Source organism: Diceros bicornis, chromosome 5 (assembly GCF_020826845.1).
Source record: "Diceros bicornis minor isolate mBicDic1 chromosome 5, mDicBic1.mat.cur, whole genome shotgun sequence".
Taxonomy (NCBI): domain Eukaryota; kingdom Metazoa; phylum Chordata; class Mammalia; order Perissodactyla; family Rhinocerotidae; genus Diceros; species Diceros bicornis.
Window position 1 is genome coordinate 33427508 of NC_080744.1, and position 22562 is coordinate 33450069.

The 22562-nt window shown below is 35.2% G+C and overlaps 1 protein-coding gene across 2 annotated transcripts in view; it reads right to left on the reverse strand.

Annotated features, from left to right (window-relative positions):
- AQR (aquarius intron-binding spliceosomal factor) overlaps positions 1–22562 on the reverse strand; it is a 100702-nt gene that overhangs the window by 41580 nt on the left and 36560 nt on the right. For both annotated transcript variants that reach the window (XM_058541169.1, XM_058541168.1), the window contains exons 12-18: positions 21929–22042; positions 20032–20135; positions 14077–14179; positions 10828–10948; positions 8098–8239; positions 4743–4921; positions 1342–1509 (exon numbers count right to left, since the gene is read on the reverse strand). In XM_058541169.1, coding sequence (XP_058397152.1) covers positions 1342–1509; positions 4743–4921; positions 8098–8239; positions 10828–10948; positions 14077–14179; positions 20032–20135; positions 21929–22042 — 931 coding nt within the window. The remainder of the gene's footprint in view (positions 1–1341; positions 1510–4742; positions 4922–8097; positions 8240–10827; positions 10949–14076; positions 14180–20031; positions 20136–21928; positions 22043–22562) is intronic.

The following is a 22562-nucleotide window of genomic DNA, read 5'->3' on the forward strand; positions in this document are numbered from 1 at the left end:
GTAAGTTAGCAGTATTCCTTTTCTAGAAATGATGAGTAAATTGTCCAGACTTAACTTCAGCCATTTCCCCAACTAGAACGCCTTTCACTCATCCATTACAAATTTCAAGCTGAAAATATTTTCTCCTTTCTCTAAATTCCTACTGTTTCTTCCCAGAACAATCATGTAATGTCTATGATGCAAGGCCATGAATTGTGATAATTTGTATATGCCCTCAACTAAAACAGGAGCCTTAGAAGTCAAAGAACTTTACTTCTGTGTCACTCACAGCTCCTACTACTGCCTTACATATAGTAAGTACTTAGCCAATCACTCTTTTCATCCTTCCACATTCCATACCTAACATCACTAGTATGAAAGAAAATTTCATATACTAATGGCTGAAAGCTCAGAGGTTTTTTCTTGCCCCTTTGCCATCTCTTCTTTCTTTTTGTCTTAGACTTTCAACTCTGGTCCCATTACGTGGCCTTATGTTTATTCCACCTATCCTCCATTCCCTTCTCCTATTTTCTTTTACTCTAGTGATGAGTAGCCTAATTATCAGCACTTTAGCAATGGTGTGATCATGAAATCACAGGTAGTAGGAGCCGATTCAAGTTCTAAGAGAAGCTTAGTAAACAAACTATAAAATAAGCAGTGGACATAGATGTAGCTATAATTTAAGAGTAAGTATTACCGAAAAAGTCAGGACAACGTAAGAAAGAATCTCAAAGAGCAATCAGTGATAAGCCTAAGAAATGAAAGAGCTGACTAACCCTGTAAGGCAATGTTTCTAAATGGGGTAATGTTGGCATCTTAGGAAGGATAACTCCTTCTACAAGACAGTTTTGTTTAGATGTTTAGCATCCCTGGCTCCCATCCATCAAATGCCAATAGCTCACCATCCTCTACCCCTACCCCAGTCATTTGACAATGTAAATATCAATATACATTTCAAAATGCAGAGTAGTGCTGTTCTCAATTGAGAACCACTGCTATAATAATCAAATCAGTTACACTTAAGAAGGAAAAATTAGACAAACATATCATTGAACAACTATAAGAGGTGTTTAGAGGTTTCTAAGAGCAATATAGTCAAGTATTATAAAAAGAAAAGTTTTAAATAAAGGTGCTTTCCAAAGATCCTATCCTTTCCAATATCTAACATAGAAGTTTAGAAACAATATTATTTATTTCTAAAATTGGGTAGTGGGTACCCTACACGTATTTTATATATAATCCTTTGTGTCTATGTAGTACATAAAACAACTAAAAAATATTAGCTAAGATGCAAAAAGGGAAAAAGGCAAAGAAATTTATCATTATGTACACATACTGTTTCAAAAATATAGATCACCGTACCATCTTCAATGACACGCCCTTTATCATCCAGCATGCCCTGGATTTCACAGCCTCTGACATAAACCAGGCCAACCTGTTCAATAAAAGGTCTCCTCCGGTCAAACTTGGTACCATAAGGTTTTGTGGGACGCACGGTAATTAAAAAGCATACATCATGCTTACGAAGTCCTGGTAAAACATAAAGACATTTTCACTTATTAGAATATCATTGGTTTCAGTCTTTTGTTGGCAAATTCTCATCCTCTTATCTTTGGAATAAAGATATAAAAAACATTTAAAATATCAGAGCTGATCAGTGGTTATACCTGCATTGTAATACAATTATAGGTTTTCCTATAATCTTTAATACTTGATATTTGATAGCAATAAGTAAAATGAAAATTTATCTCTATATTAAAATTAGAAACTTTTATGCCATGAATACATTACTGAATAAGTCCTCTAAGTCATGCTACAGCTCCAAAATTGGATGCTCGTCATCATTCTTATTTTTAACATTCTTAATAAGTAACCAAAAATATGGTTGGCATATAATCCATCTATATCATATTTAGCAGGTTTCTAACATCAGTTTAAATCATCCATCAGAGTCATTCCAACAACAGCCTAATTGTATTTCACCAAAAGAGGTCAACTCAACAATAATTCATCAAAGCACAAAAGCACTGTTTACAGGTATCATCTTGAGAAGATGGTTGAATATATAGTTTCAGTTGGCAAATACTGAAAATCTTCATAAACGAATGTCAAGAAATAGGAGACTTGTGTCAGAGTCCATAGCTTCTCAGTCTTTAGACTAACTAATGGAGTCAACTGGATTCCCAGCTCTATTAAAAGTAGAGACACTGGATGACAAGGGACATAAAATTAGACCACACAGAATGTAATGTTAAACTACTTAATCTTCATTTCTTTTCTGATTCGTTTTTGTTAGTCATTGTATGATATAAACACAAATTTAAACAGTCTGTTTGTTTATAGCTTTGGTAACAAGATATACAACTGAATCAAATCAGCAATGTGAGTGTATAGCTAATAGTATTGGGATCATTCTGATTTATTTCAATATGGAGAGGGGTTCGAGTGAGCTAGAAATAATAATTCTGATTCATAATAACGACTATTGTAATTATTTCCTAACAAATTCTACGCAAAGAAGCAGAAGTAGAGAACTAAGGGGGAACTGTTCTACTATATGAGTTGCACTGCCTATGTGGCTTCTGAACTGCACAACTCATTAAAACTTCTAACTCTTAGAGCCAAAGAAGGGCCCTGAGAAGTAATTTACTCCCTACCAATGTTACTATTTGGTGTCACTGAGGGATGACTGCTGGTTCCCTCCTAAAGCAGACCATTTTACTGTGGGACATCTTAGATCCACCTTAAAAATCCCTATATTACAATGAGCTCAACCATTTTCCTCCTTTCAACCATTTGCATTCACTCTTTCCTGGCGTGGAATCCAGCATATCAGTTTCATTAATTCTGTCTCCTTAATTTTAAATGGAGTAATGGAGAAGACAGGGCCTGAGTTTCATACCTTCTTGAAGGAACAAGAAGAACGTTTTATAGTATTTGGCTTAAACTCTTTAAAACTATTCTGTTTTTACAGGACAATAGTCATTACTGTTTACAGAACTTCCCTCTCAATTTTGCCTCCATTTTCTATTTGGTTACTCTATCTGTGATCAATACAGGGCTTGAATTTTAGCTCTGGCCTCCCAGAAAACACTTTTCTCCACACTACACCCCATAATATGAATCACTTGTCCCACAATACCCTATTGTTCCCTATTTTGCCCATCAAAATTTACCCATTCTATTTCTCATTCTACCAGAGGCCCACGTTTAAAAGAAAGAAAGCAAAAAAAGAAAGAAAAAAAGACTGACGCCTTTCTGATCGCAGTCTCCAAAGTAATGGAGGAAAGGGGTTTGAATAATATATCCTTTTTTTCTTAACACCATAATGCAGACTCATCTCTGTCATCTATAAATTTCTATAAAGGTTTTTTTTTTTTAATATTTTCTTTCCAACCAGTACTACTTCTAGGGGTAGCCAATAAGTTATTTCAGTTTATTACGCACTATGTAGAACAGTGTTTACTTTAATACCTCCTTAAACTCCAAGGGGTAATAAATATAAGACCTTCTCCAGCAAGAGAACATCTCTCTCGAGATTCAGCAATAATAAAAGTACACATTATTCTAGATAGCAATGCACCAGGCTGGAACTCTTTTGAAGGCTACAAGAGTCATAAAAACAATCTATCACAAACTGTACCCACTACAGTGGCCACTTGTTAAACATCTGGCCAGCTTCACTGCTGGATTCCTTCAGAATTATTTGATAAATATATCATATAGTACCTACGGTTATAAACAGCTATACTGGGAGCAATAATTTCTGCAAACTGATCCAGTAAGGGACTATCCCTTTCCTTCTGGCATGCCAAGAAGGTGGAAGGACATAAAACCTACTGGCTACTATTTCTCACAACAGGGCAGCAAGAGCTCTCACAGACAGCTGGGAGAAAAATATAAAGTGTCAATTAAAAATCAGTTCATGTGCCATTTCTGGCACAGGTGTTATTGATATTTTAACTCTATTTGACTTAGTCACTTTGAACATATCTGCTTCTAAATAAAATTAATTGTGACATAAAACTCCCATCCCTAAAATCTTGCCTAATAAAGAAATAGGGAAAATAACTCATCTAATTTCTCTGCAATTATTATTTATCCTTGAGAACATTTGATTTCACTGATTCTTTATCTGACTTCCTCCCTTTGGTACAAATAAAGTATTATTATTTCTTTCTGAAATGTTTTACTAGCTCCCTGAAAATTCCTTTTAAGTTTGTCTCATTTTGATTTTGTATATTTATTTTCCACAAATTGTATACATCCCTGTTCTCTTCACTTTGGCTGCTTTTATCTTCTAAAAACATCAATTTCCCTTACTTGCTCTGCATGTGTGCAAGTTATATGTGGGTTTCTCCCTTTCTTTAGTGAACGCTAATATTTTTATTCTTTTTATGTTGATCCTACATATTCATAAACAATATCTTACTAAATTTAAGATTTAAAATGCTCTTCTCTTGGCTCTGCAAACCACCAATTTCCAAAACACTTTGACATACATGGTATTTTACACTTTTTATTGACATACATGGTATTTTATACTTTTTATTAAAGTATTAAGGTATTTCATTATTCTTGTATGATCCTTGGTATTTTTACTACTAATATTTATAAAGACAATTGCAATTCTTTAAATCAAATTTTAAAGATAAAATTTAATAAAAGTTTAAAAGGGTAACATTCAGTAAAAGTGCTTTGCTAATGCTCTAAGTGAAAGTCTATAAACTAAAAAGGAACCACTTTTTGAAATGCAAAATTACCTTCCCATTCATCTTTGATGTGATCTCTGACATTCAGATTGATGGTAACATCCGCACGAACTCGGGTTGGCCAGTTTTCACCTATGTTGGGTTTGGCAACCTCCACTACAGTGAAAGCCACAATGGGCTGAGCCATTCGTGCCCAACCACCAAATACTACCCCGCCATACTCAGATTGCCTGAAAATCAAAAAACTGGATGATTATTTAAACAAAAAATAACTTTTCCCCAACTTTTGGATAAGTAAAACTTGTAAGTATGAACACATTTAGCTAGTACTGAAGCCCTACCATTAGTAACTCTTATTTCTAAACTTTTAAAAAAATCTAAGTCCCAATATATAGGGAGTATATACGGTAGGATGAAACAGGCAAACATGGTCTAGAAAAGAAAGGGAAGCAGAGAAATATCCCCCACACCCACGGAAAAAAATGATAATTCCATGTACATAACAGCTAAGCCATTTTGTCAAAGAATAAAATAATCCAGCACATTTAGTTCTATTTTATATTCTTATCCTTTCCCCCTCTTCATCAAGATAGTCTCAACTGTTTATATTTTATCTTATGTATTATAAGTATTTTTATAAGCTGTTTCAAAAATGTTTTGGAATAAGCTAGAATTAAAAAAATTAAAAACAAGCAAACAAATGATAACATCTATGCAAATGCCTTCTTTAGGGCATAATATTTAAATCATCTAAAAGATGCTACCATGGATTGGGGGGAAAATAATCAAGCTAGTTGTAATAACCAGTAATATCCAAATACTCACTCTTTCTTTCTATATATTAGTCTAACTAGTGCTTTAGTTTTTACATTAAATAGTGTATTTGGGAAATCTGTAACATAAAAACTGCAGCAACACTCCAAAATTGGAAAGTACTGCCAAAAATGACACGCTCACAAAGATAAAGAAAAACTATATCCTAAGTAAATGCTTTACAAAAACCTTTTTTCTGTCTTAACAAAAAATTGTAGAACTTCCTAACATCAAAGAGTGAAACTAATTAAAAATAAAAGTTCTACAATCCAATGACTTGGTTAGTACTGGGATAATTTCTAAAAGGCATTATTACCTTGTATCTAACCCCTTCTGTAACTTTCTATCACCGCTCCCATTTTTTACAACTTTACTACAGTATAGTTCACATATCATAAAATTCATTCATTGTAAATGTACAATTCAACAATCTTTAGTAAATTTACACAGCTGTGCATCCATCACCATAATCCAATTTTAGGACATTTCCATCATACTTAAAAAAGATCCCTCTCGTCCAACTGCAGTCAATCCCTGTTCCTACCCCCAGGCAACCACTAGTCTACTCTCCCCAATTCTTCTCCCCCCTTATAAAATCTACCTGCAACATGAGGCATTAAAAAGTACACAGAGATTTCTGTTCCTCATAAGCACATTCTTTCTTACACTGCTCAGTAGTTTCAGCAACCTGAAAACATGATCATTAGAACAATGTAAGGAGTAAAAATGCCTCTGTTAGTTTTCTACCTTCAGGACACACAGAACAGAAAGAAGCCCGGCCCCTTTTTAGATCTCATCATTTTTAACAGTTTTCACTGATGGGCAAGTAGGAATGAAAATTCAGAAAAATTTATTATCACAAGTTAACTTCAAAAAGTGACATTTCCTTCCTCCTAGCAGAAAATAATGCAAGTAAAAAAAAAAAAGGTTCCTTATTAATAGACCATAAGAACAATAACTATTACTGCTTTATTTGGCATTTAAGTAAAATATAAGTGAATTCTATTTGATGAACTGCTAGTTAATAAATCTCTTCTTTGCAAAATGGCCAAAATTAGGTCCAGAATGTGAGCATGTAAATGCAAGGTAACCAGAAATTATAAGTAAGGTTTCTGATCAAGCAGTCCCCTGGGGTCCAAACAATGGGCAATAATTTCAGCAAAGCTGTGGGCAGGAATGATCAGCCAGTGGGTATACAAATTTCACAGTGCTAGCCTGCCTACTGACTCAACTGATTATTAAGGCAAAAATACTTTATGTTGTGTTTTATAGTCTCACCCAGAATAACTTTTCACATAATAATTAAAAAATAGAACCATGTATGAAATAAAATATGGAAGTGAGAAAAACAGATCATAATCACAGTGTCCATGTAGCTCTCTGTAATTAGTAAGGAGAGAAGCCTGGAAGATACCTGAATCAGTTCACATTCAAATTATGTTAAGCTTTTCAAATAGAATGCAGTATAACTGTGTATGTATGTATGGTGTCACTATAACGTAATGAAAATTCATTTTACAGAATTATTTTTCTCGTGTATATCACTTGTGATATATAACGTATCTCCATCAATTTCATACTTAGAATGAAATAGTGAATGAAGGGCATTTACCCACAGTCAGTCATGTCTAAAAAGCAAACTTAACCTTTACAAATCTCATAAGGCAGGTCTGTCTACAATAACTAGAATGAATTCTTTTCTTAGCTAAAGGAATTCCAGATATGAGCTAGCAGGTGGAGAGTCAAGTCTAAACATAAGAATTCTTCAAATAATGAGACCTACTCAACTGGCCCTAAAAGTAAACGCTAATGATTTAGTCTCTTCAAGGCAATCCATGGATGGAGGGCCAGGGAAGACTTTCCAATGTTCCATTCCATGCAATGTTCAGCAACGTACCTCATCTCTTGCCAGGCTCCTTAGACAGGCTAACTGAGACTACTGGTGACAGCCACAAGAGCAGCTGGGATAGAATACTCATTTATCATAAGCTTCTCCCAGGACTTAAAGTGTCCTTGCCCTAGTACAGGCTTGCCGGTCAACACACACCCTTCCCTCTTTACCCTTTTACTAATGCCCAACCTACTCCCCCCTACATTTCTCCCTCCCACCCTACCCCCCTAGAATGACGACCTCTCCTCCATCATCTCCAGCCCTACCCCCAAGTACCCAGATACATATTTTATATTTTAGCATTTTTTTTTTTAAATAATTTTATTTATTTATTTTCCCCCCAAAGCCCCAGTAGATAGTTGTATGTCATAGCTGCACATCCTTCTAGTTGCTGTATGTGGGACGCGGCCTCAGCATGGCCGGAGAAGCAGTGCGTTGGTGCGCGCCCAGGATCCGAACCCGGGGCGCCAGCAGCGGAGTGCATGCACTTAACCGCTAAGCCACGGGGCCAGCCCCAATTTTAGCATTTTTGATATATTCTAATTCACATTAAAGAATTTCTCAAAGAGTTAAGTATCTCATATTTTGGAGGGCATCTTCATGTCAGGAATATTATTTCTAAATACACTTTTGAGGTTTCTGATAGAAGTATGTCAGCCACTGTTCGCATCTCTTCATTGCAAGGAGAACCAATTTACTGACCATGGCTTCATTCTGCTGACACTATCCTCGATGTCCTGCCTAATTTCATAAGTTGATTCTAAGCGGAAGAGATTAAAGTTCCTCAGGAGGTAATCATGAAGCGTCAAAAACTGCAAATTCAACTTGGGAAGAGCAAGACAACCTGAAAAGGAAAATAACATCCATATTTGAATTATGTTTTTAGTCAGACATCTGCTCTGTGTGTACAAAAAGTTAACACAAATTTGGTAAGAATCTAATTTAATGATGTCTAAAATTCAGCATATTTGATAAGGTCTTGATTAGGCATTGATTACATGTTATTCCTAGAGTTACCTCCCTTTTCTGGCTATATTAATGAACAATATTCTTTCCATTACTCTCACTTAACACTATTTTCCTTGGATAATAAGTGACTAAGCAATCAACAGCAATATCAAAAAGGTTAAAAAAAGAAGAAACCCAAAACATATTTTATTGGCAAATCATATATTTTCATCATCCCTATCCACACCTACCAAAGCAATAATGCAGCTAAAAGCAAGAAACATCGATGAACAAAAATTTCAATCCACTTATATTAGTAAACTCTGACTTATAATCTAATTCAATTTGTTTCAGGCCAGAGGCTGAGGGAAAGCATCTCTTTAGATACCATATTTTTATTAAAAACAAAAAAAAGACAAAATTAAAATGTCACCATTTTGCAACACCCACTGAATTAACAAATCTAGGTGTTAAGCAGCAATGGCTACTAATATCACAACAAGAGGGACAACCAGATATTATGTGCCTCCTGACGAAAGAATACACCACCACCAAGAATCTCGCCAGAGAGAGAACCTCGGCCTGATCAAGCCTCTGCATCCAGCTGCCAATTTGCAAGAAAAATAAAGAGCAGAGGGACATGCTGAACTGTACTGTGAGTAGTCAATTAGAAAATTCTAGACTGTGGAAAACTATACAGATCAAATAACTTAGGGTCTTCAACAAAAAGAAAAGGAAGGAATATAGGCGTTGTGCAAGATAAAAGACATTTTAAAAATATACAAAACTGACTGTAGTGTCAGGGATGCCCAACTGGGTGATAAAACTATGAAGAAATGCAAGATAGTGATTGCTATAAAAGTCAGGAAATGGTTACTTTCAAGTGGAGGGAGGAAGTGGTAACTAGGAGGGGATACATGGGAGGGTTCTGGGATGGCTGACAAGGTGGTTACATGAGTTGCATGATGTTTTCTTTATGATAACTAGTGAAGTTCTATATTTACTTTGTGCGGCTTTCTATATTTGTGTTTATTTTACAGTAAAAACGTCAAAAAAAATTTTTTTTCAAAGATTTTCTTTACAATTCTTACATTGTAATTTTTTATATCTCTCCCAATTTCAATTATTTTCTCTCCTGGGGAGCTAGAAGCAGCTTGCATAATCATGCAGAATTAGCTCTGATCTTTGCCTATTTCATAGCATCAGATATTGGGTCCACAAAACACAGTCCCCTCCATTGTCAATGAAGAACAACGGCAAGACATAGCCAAGTCTCTGGAAACAGTTATATTACAGTCAAACCATTTGGCAACTAATACTGTTCTGAAGTAATTTCATTCTATGTAAGGTGTGAAGACTTAAATTTTGAGAAGTATTCCTTTTCACCTAACTTCATTAATCATAGGAGTAAAAGAAAAATAATACTTTATACTAAGAAAAATATGTTTTAAACTCAGACCAGCATCACTGAATAGTACCAAAAGCTAGACATAAGACTGTTTACATTTTTAAGGACACACAAACTTTTTATTAAAAAGACAAAAAATATTCTCAAGTGGTATTTGCCTTTTAGAGACAGATTAGTCAAAAAGAGTTAGATGTCATACATATAAGGTCATAAATGCTTTTAGGATGTGAATTAGAAAAGTGAGAAAACAATGCATTAACCACTGTCAGAACTTAAAAACAGCTGAAGGTCGCCTATTCTGAAATCCAGTATAATCTTAGTGTACTGGGTTTATTGGGATTTTGATTCCAGGATACGACTTTGAAGTTAACAATTTTTCTTTTAAATTAACACTACCAAAAACTTACATGGTGACGTCTTTACAATAGCTACAGTTCTTCTAATAATAATACTATTATTCAGAAGATTTCCTGAAATGTTTTTGAAATAGGTCTTCAAAATGTGTCAGAATGCACTTTGGCATATATTCAATTGTGGCGATTTCTCATCTTTAGAAGATTAGCAAAAGAATTTAGAAACAAATCTGTTGAAATAGGTAGGTAAACAAACTAGGCAATACCATTTTGGATCAAAATTAAGGGTTTATTATTAACTAATGACAATGTCTTTTTTTTTTGTTTGGTGGTCATCAGCTGGCTCTACAAGGAATGCAAAAGAGTCTCTAAAAAAGGCTTTGAAAAATAAAGTACTACCAAACAAAGCCAAACAAAGTCACATAATAAAAGCTACTCTTCCTGTATTATTAGGTCCCCTTAAAACACAGTTTTATTGCTTTATGGTCATAGTTTATACAGGATAACATGTACACACACACATTAGGGCATACTTAAATTTAATAAAAATTCTTAATGCTAAGTATTCAAAATACTGAATAGTTTCCAACTTCTGAAGCTGAACTTTAAGGTACCAGAAAATTATCGTGATGTATACAGTAGATAGGAGTATTTTCAGTTACAGATGACGAATTTGAAACTAAGTTTCATGTTACACTTGAATCCTGTATTTCTTTACCATACCTTCCCCAGAGTAGTACTCAGTTGGGACAATATTTTCATCCCATATGATTTTCTCAGTTGGATACAAAGGCATCTGGTTCAACTGCTGAATTTGAGAAATTCGACGTTCATGACGAGATACCTAAAAGAAACAGGTTTGGGCAGAAAGTTAAGAAGTATTTTTTTTTTTTGGTGAGGAAGATTAGCCCTGAGCTAACATCTGTTGCCAATTCTCCTCTTTTTGCTAAGGAAGATTGGCCCTGGGCTAACATCCGTGCCCATCTTCCTCTACTTTATATGTGGGACGCCTGCCACAGCACGGCTTAATAAGCGGTGCATGGGTCCAAGCCTGGGATCTGAACCTGTGAACCCTGGGCTGCCGAAGCGGAGCACATGAACTTAACCACTATGATACCAGGCCAGCCCCAAGAAGCATCTTTTTTCAATCAAAATAATTTATGGAGAAATTCACTACAAAGTATGGAACGAGAAGTTTCATGTCTTTCAGTTCTTATAGCACTTAACAAGATTTTTTTTTTTACCTTTTTCCATTTTCTCCACAAGTCAAAGATAAAAGAGGTACCAATCATGATGGGCTTTGGAATCAGACAGATCTGAGTTCAACTCCCAGCACCTCTACTTATGAGCTATGTAAAAGCTGGGCAAGCTACTTCAACCTCCCTGATTTTAGTTTCCTTTTCAGTAAAAAGAAATAAAATGCCACTCACCTCTCAAGTTTCTTATGAAACTGAAATGGAATAAAACAGTGTCCAAGTACCTGGCACATGCAAAGACCTTAAAAATCATAGCACTTAGCATTCGCCAATGTAAGAAAAAAATGGGAGCCCCAAGTCCTAGGTTATAGTTTTCATTCTTGTACTAGCTAGTTGAACAATCTGGGAAACTTTACTAATAACCTGGCCTCAGTCTTCTTTGTAAAATCAGAGAGTTGGACTTGATGATATCTGTGTACCCTTCTACTGTTAATATCACAGTAATCTATCTCAAAAACAGAAATATGTTTTTACCTAATTAACAGATGCTAAAATAATGACATATTTGAAAAATGTGTCACATATCTTCAGTAGAGAGAGCATTACTTTAGCAAAGAAGATAATGTGATATCATCTAAACAATATGCATATTTCAACTTTTTAATCATAATTCGGACATTAGAAGAATCCAAAGCCTGAGGAAAGCCTTTAGGAAACAGAGGAAACTAAAGATAATGCTGCAGCACTATAAAATTATAAAACTGTTTTCCTTTGGCATAACTATTTAAATTTTAAGGATAAAAATCTTAGCTATAAGACCCTAAAAGGTGTAGGATCAACTTTATACTCAACCTATTTTCCATTAGAAAGATTCCTGGATAAATCCTCATTTCTTTCTATAGTAAGGATTTATTATTAATCCCTAAAACCTGACTTACAAGAGAAGATTTTAAATTATCAGAAAATAGGACAAGGAATTTTTAAAAAGCACTTATAGTCAGAGCCAATGAGAAGTGATCTGTAAGAAGGAAGGCAAAGATGGTGACCCAAGACATACATTTCATGCAAGTAAATACATAGATAAAAAAGTATTTTCTATACTTGAATTAATTTAAAACCCCTCCCAAGGATTTCTCTCCAAGTGGCACTTAAACACCTGTTACCAGGCTTAAAACACCTGCTACAAATAGTTTCTTGTTGCTACCCCCAAAACGAGCATATCATCTTGCTCTCTACAGTAAGGGATTATATTTTATGCCCTATATTAAAAATATTAGCTTGGAATATAAGTCACAAAACCACGTGCCCACTATTGTTCCATATGTGTAAAAAAATGTATATACACATCCACACAGTGTATGTTTGAATAGATATAAAAAAAAGTCTGAAACATAGAAAAAACAACTCAACCTTACAGTAGTCAGGAAACAAAAAAAAATAAAACAAGCTATTATTTTTTTTACCCATGAGACCGACAAAAATTGGGATGACTCATAACATCCAATGCTGCTAAGAGCTTAAGGAGACATACTTTAATACACTGTGGCAGGACCATACACCATTTGGAGAACAATTTGGCGCATATTTTATCTTTGAAATAAGCACACACTTCAACCAAACAATTTCACTTCTAGGTACCGTTACTTAAGGTTCACATATGGGCACAAGGAGGCGTATACAAGGACTGCATCATTATTTGTAATAGCAAACACTGCAAACAACCTAAATATTCATAGTGGGGTCGGGTAAATACTTATCTATTTTATTCAGGTTAAAAATAAGGAATAATATTTGGCCGGCCCTGTGGCTTAGCAGTTAAGTGCGCGCGCTCCGCTACCGGCGGCCCGGGTTCGGATCCCAGGCGAGCACTGACGCACCGCTTCTCCGCCACGCTGACGCCGCATCCCACATACAGCAACTAGACGGATGTGCAACTATGACATACAACTATCCACTGGGGCTTTAGGGGAAAAAAAAGGAGGAGGATTGGCAATAGATGTCAGCTCAGAGCCGGTCTTTCTCAGCAAAAAGAGGAGGATTAGCATGGATGTTAGCTCAGGGCTGATCTTCCTCACAAAAAAATAAAATAAAATAAAATAAAAAATAAGGAATATTAAAAATAAGTGAAATTATGAAATATTTCACTGAAGTTAAAAATAAGGTATATACCTTCTCCTCAATTTTGCTATGCATCTAAAACTGCACCAAAAAAATTAAGTTTTACCAAAAACAAGTATTAGTTTGAGAGTTAAAGCTCCTTATTTCCCAAAATGATTGAGAAATCCCTTAGAATTCTAAATCACTAAGTCAGTAATAACTTACTCTATTTCTAAACATTTCTGAGTTTTCTAGTGGCAAAGGTATGGCTTAGTATTCAAGGTACTATATTTAAATGGTAACTTTTAAAATAAAGTTAGATAGACAGAGACAAATATATATATATTATCTGTGTGTGTGTAACTGTGACCTCTTAAAAGCAGGAGTGGTGTCAGCTCTCTTATGTATCCCCAATGCCTAAATCCAGTTCTTGACACAGAGTTGCTCATAAATGTTTATGTGGAATGAATTCACAACCATAAAGCAGTTTTAAGAGGTAAAAGACTTGAGATGAGAAAAGAAATCTGACAAAAATCAAATGATTTAATTCCAAAACAGGTAGGAATTATCTACCTAATCTTTAGCCCAGAAAAAAATCTTATCAAATCCTACATCTTTAAGAACGATTCAAAAAGGTACAGAAAACCCCATGTAAAATTCAAAGAACATTAATATTTACCAGTAATTCTAGAAGAAATTCTTTATCAAAAGTTGTGTCATCAGTTTTAGGAAGAGTTGGTAACAAGCAGAGGTATGATGCCACCTGGTGGAGTGTATTTGAACTGCAGAATAAAGAATATTCAGATGAGAATATTTTATTCTTAACGTCCTTTTCTCACTTTTGAAACGTAATTTTACAGATTGCTTAAAAAGTTTTACTTAGCAAATATAATCCTATGACATGAGTAACAAATATAAAAAATCAGCAATGAAAGTTAAACCTTTAATAAAGGATTCCCAAAGTGTCTTCTGCAAACCTCTCATGGTCCCTGAGATCCTTTCTGGGAGTCTGCAAGGACAACACTTTTTTCTATTAATACTAAGACATTATTTGTTGTTTTCACTGTCTTTACATATACAGCGACAGTGCGAAAGCAATCGTGGGTAAGAATGGGGCATGGATCAATGTGGTGACACCAACCAGTACCGTAAGTAGGCACAGCATTCCTCACTGCCACATGCAGTTTAAAAAAAAAGTTAGTTTTGTTTAAGAATGCCCTTGATGAAGCAGCAAAAAATTATTAATATTATTAAATATGGACTCTTGGGTACCTGTTTTTTTAAAATATTTGTGTGACAAAATGGGAAGTATACATTTTGCACACAATTTTTACTTGAAAGAACAACTGACAAACCATGGTTATTCAGACTGGAGTAAATGGCAAAAAATTTTTCAAATTTCAAAAATAAACCTGTAACTTCAAGGAAAACCACCAACAGTATTTGCTGCCGAAGACAAAATTTGAACTTCCAAATTTCCAAAAATGGAATTTTGGAAAACTTGCATTTGCCACTGTGAGCGTGACAGCTTTCCACTACCTTAAACACAGCTCATCACCCTCCAAAGTTCCCTCAAACTCTCTATCCCAGTCCCTGGTAACCAATAATCTGTTTGCAGTCTATAATTTTGCTTTTTCCAGAAGGTCAAATAAATGGAATTATACATTGTGTGGCCTTTTGACACTGGTTGCTTTCACTCAGCATAATGCATTTGAGATTCACCTACATTGTTGTGTGTATCTGTAGTTGGTTCCTTTTTACTGCTCAGTAATATTCCATTATATGGATATTTCACAGTGTTTATTCATTCACCAGTAGAAGGAGACTGTGTATTCCAGTTTTTGACAACTACAAATAAAAACACTATATACAATTCTGTACAGATTTCTGTGCGAATATAAGAAATGAAAATTTCTGTTGGGTATGTTTGTGAGAACACTAAATCATACAGTAAGTGCGTGTTTAACTTTATAAGAAACTGTCAAATTTTTCCAAAGGGGCACTAACATTCTGAATTCCCACCAGCAATGTACGAGAATTCCAGTTGCTCCACATTCTTGTCAAGAGTCAATACGTTGTGGTTTTTATAAATAATTCTAATAGGCACATGATGTATCTCATTATGATTTAAATTTGCATTTCCCTAATGACTAATGATGTTAAGCATCTTTCAGTGGGTTTACTGAAATCAATATATTTTCTTTGGTGAAGTATCTGTTCAAATCTATAGCCAATTTTCTTTTTTGTGAGGAAGATTAGCCCTGAGCTAATATCTGTTGCCAATCCTCCTCTTCCTGCTGAGGAATATTGGCCCTGGGCTAACATCTATGCCCATCTTCCACTACTATATATGTGGGACGTCTGCCACAGCATGGCCTCGTGAGTGGTGCATAGGTCCATGCCAGGGATCTGAACTCGTGAACCCCAGGCTGCCAAAGCAGAGTGTGAGAACTTAACCACAACACCACCGGGCCAGCCCCTATAGCCATTTTTTAATTGTTGTTTTCTTATTATTGAGTTCTGAGACTTCTGGATACCAGTCCATCATCAGATATACGTTTGGCCACTATTTTCTCCTAGTTTGGGGCTTGTCTCTTCATTCTCTTAACAATGCCTTTCAAACAGAAGTTTTAAATTTTGATCAAGTCCAATTTACCAATCCTTTCCTTTCTGGATTGTGGTTTCACGTCTACTATAATCTTTGCACAAACCACAATCACAAAGATTTTTCTCCTAAATTTCCTATACGTTTTAGTTTTGATATTTAGGTCTATGATTCATTTTGAGTTAATCTGTATACATGATGTGAGATATGTGTCAAGTTTCATACTTTGCTTATTGATGACCAACTGTTCTGGCACCATTGTTGAAAAGATTATCCTTTCTCCATTGAGCTGCCTTGGCACCTTAGTCAAAAACCACCAAACGATATACATGTGGTCTATTTTGGAACTTGACTCTGTTCCACTGATCTATATGTCTATCCTTTTTCCAATACTACAATGTCTTGATTACTGTAACTTTATAGTAAGTCTTGAAATGAGGTACTGTAGTGGAAATCCTCCAACTTTGTTCTTTTTCAAAATGCTTTTGGCTATTCTAGTTCCTTTGCCTTTCCATATTAATTCTAGAATAATTTCTATAAAATATCCTGCTGGGATTTTGACTGGAACTGAACTATATATCTATAGATTAATTTGGGCAGAATTCACACCTTAACTGAGATCTCTCATACATGAGCAAGGCATATCTCTCCATTTTTTAAATTAATTTGCTTTAATTGCACAGACTTCCTCAATGTGGTTTTCAGATATCACTCTGACAGTAACTTTTAAAAAAACTACCGCTTGTCAAGTTTTGATATAGTATCAAAGAATAATATTCTCAATTACTTGAAAAAGCTATTGAAACATACTTCCCTCTGCGTAAACCTGAATTTTCTTCATTTACTTCAACCAAAACAACATCTCACAACAAACTGAATCCAGAAGCAGATTTGCAAATCCAACTGTCCTCCAAATGTCTGATTAAGCCAGGCATTAAAGAGACTTGCAAAAAGGTAAAACAATGTCAGTCTTCTCACTATGTATTTTTTCATTTTGGAGACTATATTTTTCATTAACAATATGTATGCTAACATATAATGGATTTTAATTATCTTTTTAATGAATTAAGTACAGCAGTCCCCCCTTATCCATGGGGGATATGTTTCAAGACCTCCAGTGAATGTCTAAAACCACAGATAGTATTGAACCCTATATATACTATGTTTCTTCCTATACATACTTATGATGAAGTTTAATTTATAAATCAGGCACAGTAAGAGATCAATAACTTCTCTTTGGCATATCTGAATTGCCAGCATCACTACTCTTGCCCTTTGGGGTCGTTATTAAGTAAAATAAGGGTTACTTGAACACAACATTGGGATACCGTGACAGTCAATCTGATAACCAAGACGACTAAGTGACTAACAAGCGGGTAGTGTATACAGCGTGGATCCGCTGGACAATGGGATGATTCACGTCCTGGGCAAGATGGAGCGGGACGGCACAGGATTCACCACACTACTCAGAATGGCATGCAATTTAAAACTTACGAATTATTTATTTCTGGAATTTTCCATTTAATATTTTCAGACCACTGTTCACTGTAGGCAACTGAAACTATGGAAACTGAAACTTCAGATAAGGGAGGACTAGTCTATTTAAAATTTTTCCAGTTTTAATTTCTAATATAGTAAATATAATGGCTATAATCCACATAAAAAAAGTTCTTTGAGATCCTCAATAATTTTTAAGAGTGTGAAGGAGTTCTATGGGCAAAAATAAATTCCCTGGGTGGATTATGCAGCTAAATTAAATGTAAAAAAACAAATCTGCAAAAGTGCTTTAAAAATAGAAGACAGGGGCCAGCCCTGTGGCCTAGTGGTTAAGTTCAGCACGCTTTGCTTCAGTGGCTCAGGGTTTGGTTCCCAGGTGTGGACCTACACCACTCATTGGCGACCATGCTGTGGCGGAGACCCACACACAAAATAGAGGAAGACTGGCAACAAATGTTAACTCAGGGTGAATCTTCCTCAGCAAAAAAAAACCACGACGACAATATTTTTGTAATCTTATGGTGAAGAAGGCCTTCTATATAAAGCGTTTGTTATTGTTTTTAAATAGAGTGAAAGATGTGATTAATTAAATATTTAGAACATCTGTAATAACAAAATATACCAAAAACAAAGTTTAAAAGTAAAGTGTGAAACTGAAAGAAAATAATCGCAACAAAAAGTAGACAAAATACTAGTGTCCAGAATACATACAGATTCTTAAAAAAAAAAAATCAACAAAACTACAAGAGATTCAACACAAACTAGCAAAGGATAATAATAAGAAAGTTACAGAAGAAATGCAAACGGCCAAGAAAAATAGAAAGATGCTCAATTTCCCAATATAACCACAGAATGTAAAGTAAAACAATGAGAGTTTTTTTTTCCCTTGGATTAGCAAAAATTAAAGACTAATTTACCTACTGTTGGTATGGAGAGAAATAAATCTTCATACATTGTTGGTGTAGTATATAATTGGTATATATTTTGAAGGAAATTTAGCAATATATAACAAATATTAAACACATAACCCCTCTGAGTCAGCCATTCTGCTTCCGGGAATCAGTAAAAAAAATTTTTACATAGAAGTAAAAAGGATGTTCATTGCCGAATTATTTGTAATAGCCAAAAATTTAAAAATTAAAGATCCATCAATGGGAGAGTGATTAAAAAAGAGGATGGTAGACCTGTTCAAGTGAACTCTATGCAGTTATTTAAAAGAAGAAAGTAGATCTATGTGTTATTATAAGAGTTAATATTAAATGCTCATGTAAAAATGAACAACCAAACTGACCTCGGTTTGTTTAATTTAAATAGCCAATTAACTAAGCATAAATTCTCCCAAGAGTTAAGGACAATGGAGACATAACAAAGCACAGTAGTTAAAAGTTAGGGTTCAGAATAAAAAAGAATGAAATCTTGCCATTTATGACAACATGGATGGAGCTTGAGGGCATTATGCTAAGTGAAATAAGTCAGACAGAGGAGGTTATGATCTCATTTGTATGTGGAATCTGAAAAAAAACAAGTTCATAGATACAGAGAATAGACTGGTGGTTTCCTGGGGGTGAGGGGGGCGGCGTCAAGGGAGTCAAAAGGTACAAACTTCCAGTTATGAGATAAATAAGTCCTAGAGATGTTATGTACAGCATGGCAACTATAGTTAATAATACTGTATTGTATATTTGAAAGTTGCTAAGAGAGTAGATCTTAAAAGTTTTCATCACATGAAAAGAAAAATTCTGTATGTGTGGTGACAGATATTAACTAGACTTAATGTGGTGATCTTTTCACAATATATAAAAATATCGAATCATTATGTTGTACACCTGAAACTAATGTAATGTATATCAAACTATACCTCAATTAAAAAAAAATTAAGAAGAAAAAAAAACTTAGGACTCAGAAATCATACTACCTAGGTTCAAATCCTCTCTTTGCCACTTACTTGCTGTGTAACCTAGGCAAATTACTTAACTACTCTGGGCCTCAGCTACCTTAAATGTAAAATGGTAGCTACTCTTCCCACATGGATGTTTTGAGGATTAAATTATTTACATACTTAGTAGAGTGCCTATTACACAGTAAATAAATGTATGCTATTATTACTATTTTCAAAGAAAGTATATCATCAGATATCTAAATGCCAGAGAATATTAACTAATTTCATAAACTGTAAACACCCAAAAATTTTCCCAAGTCACACCTCTAATATCACATATGATGAGCATTTACTGGTTTCTGTTGTATGTTGTTTGTGACTGATGGGATACCAGTTTTATATTCTACTTTAAGAAAAATTTAAGATCTAGGAAAACTGTATAAGTTATGAAAAATATAAATCTTACCAAAAAAACAAAAGAGAAAATGGGCAATTATATTTAGTAACTCAAAGATACCAAATGTTAGAGACAAGTCCTAGTTCTAGTTGTCAGTGAAGAGTACTGCAGCAAGTAACATTACCTAAAATAGTGCAAAAGTGACTAGAAGCAAAAAAGAAAACGTAAATCCAGTTTTCCTTTCATGCTGCCTTACCTAAGAGGTCCAAAACACCTGAGCAAGGACTCCCGAGTGTCTACTTCTGCCACATTTGAGAGGGCAAAATCATAGAGCTCTGGGAAATGCGCAAAAGCAGCTCTCTAGAAAAGAACAGCAAAAAAATAATTAATGTTTACATATTAATACAATCAACTACAATTTCTATACTATATAATGGAAATATTAAAAAAAATATGTTAATGCACTTCTCTCTCTTTTTTGTTTTTGTGAGGAAGATTGGCCCTGAGCTAACATCCGTGCCCATCTTCCTCTACTTTATATGGGACGCCACCACAGCATGGTCTGACAGGCGGTGCGTCGGTGCGCACCCAGGATCCAAACCTGCGAACCCTGGGCCACCGAAGCGGAGCGCACACACTTAACCGCTAGGCCACCAGGCCGGCCCCAATGCACTTCTCTTTCTTATAGCCTTCTCATATGGGACCTCTGCCTTACTGTCAGAGCACTCAGTACAATGAGAAAAAACTAGAACTGTTCTAGTAGGAATGCAAAAACAAAGAGTCAATGTTCAGTTTTTGATTTTTAAAACTGTATTTTGAATATACACGAAAATAGCCATGAAGGCCAGCTTCATTGACAGGAGGGGAACTGGCCTAATAGAACTAACAGAAAATTTCCACTAAAGAGATAGCTTGAGGGAGAAGCCAAAAGCCTAGTGTGCTTGTGCCCTGCTTTATTTTGGAACTCTGGAACGAGAGGACCTTGCCGAGTAACACCTCCAACCAACAGGGGGTAAGCTGCAAAAAAACAGAAATAGTGGCATTGTGCTGATTTAATAAGAGGGTGTGAGATAACATTCCTAGTCTTCCTTAATGCCCACGTGGCACAGAGAAGATCCAGAAGTTTTCATTTGCCCCACAGTGGATGACACAGAACACTGCCAAGGTTATGGCTGAGGCTGCCATGGGACTGCTACAGGCAATGAAACAATGACCCTGCAGCCCAAGCCTGAGAGTGAGCTGTCTAAACGAGGAAATGAATGAGCACCAGCTCTCGGGAGAACTCCAGCACCATCAAGAACAAGGTTGGGGCCTCGTTAGCAGGGAGATGGCCAGGCTCCTTGGGAGCAATCATCACGCTTTGCCTGTGCCAAGTTAACAGACCATATGCCACACCAGCTGTGGTCACTTCAAGGGCAGAGGCAGAAGGACAAAAACGCCAATGCTCTGAAAAGAGCAGGAAAAGACATCTGAACTGGGACAGTATGCAGATCACTCTTCTTCCAAACAATGAGGCTATCTTAGTGTCTCCACGTACCCGATGCCATTTTGGGAAAGAAGAGGGAAAGCAGCGACTCCTTGAGAGATAGTGGAATTGATTATGAAAGACAGTTTGAACTTAAGTTTGACTGAGTCTTTACCCAAAAAAAGACTTGTTAAAACAGAAAGAAATGAATTACTTTAAATTGACAAATAAAAGCTTCTTTCTGCCACCAGAGGAAATGGAGCTCAAGAGCAAGATGAGACCAGTAACAGAAAACAAACAAAGGTATTTTTTTGGCATATCTGAGCTGTCTTGGTAAATTTCAGTCTCACTATGTGTGTTTATCTTTAAAATGTACAAATGCTTACAAATACTTTGTCATATGTTGAAATACTTTTTCACAAAACAAAACTATTATATAAATGCACCAAACTGGCCCAGTAACTCATACTTCTGAGTATTAAATATCAGTCTATTGATTCTCAGGACTGAGGACTACGAAAAAATGCCATTTTTTTCATGAATTCATCAGAATTAGAAATATTTTAAAAGTTCAAGATGAAAACACTATTAAATTAGTATCTTTTTCTATTTGTACTATACAAAACATAAATTATTTATGACCCAACTTTATGGAGCAGAGGCAACGGCTATAATGCATTTCAATTACCTGCAGAGAAGTAATTCTATCATAGTGAATTGTAGTCATCTCATTCTCTGTCAGAGCATTTCCAGTCTGGTCATTAATCTCAAAACCAGTATAGAACTTAAGCATGTCCAAAAGCTGAAAGGATACATTTAAATTAATAAACTGTGTGAACATAAGAGCAAGAAAGCTGAGCAAACACTATTTATTAAAAATAATAAACAAGTCTATATACCTTCTCAGAGGTGCTTAAAAACTGGAATGTAAACATTCCAGCAAACAGTTCAGAACGTATCCAAACACATTTTATTTATGTGAGAATAAAGTATGTGCCTTGTGAATAAACTGTTGTCTATTTCATATACAAAGCTACTTCTACAGAGAAGAACTTAAACTGCAATCCCAATACTAAACAGACATTAAGGATCTAATCAAAGGAAGCCATTTTAATGGAAAAAAAAAAATCTATCTACATCACTGCAAGTTGATAGATCTATACCACTAGACGGAACTCCTGAGGTCTTTACCTATGCCACTTAGAATTTTCTGAATGAGGGTTTTAGAATTCATAATTGGAGACAGTCTATGTGCTACTTCTCTTAGGAAAAAAAACAGCAAGGTGGGGAAAGCTAATTCATTCATTCCTCTCATCAGTCTC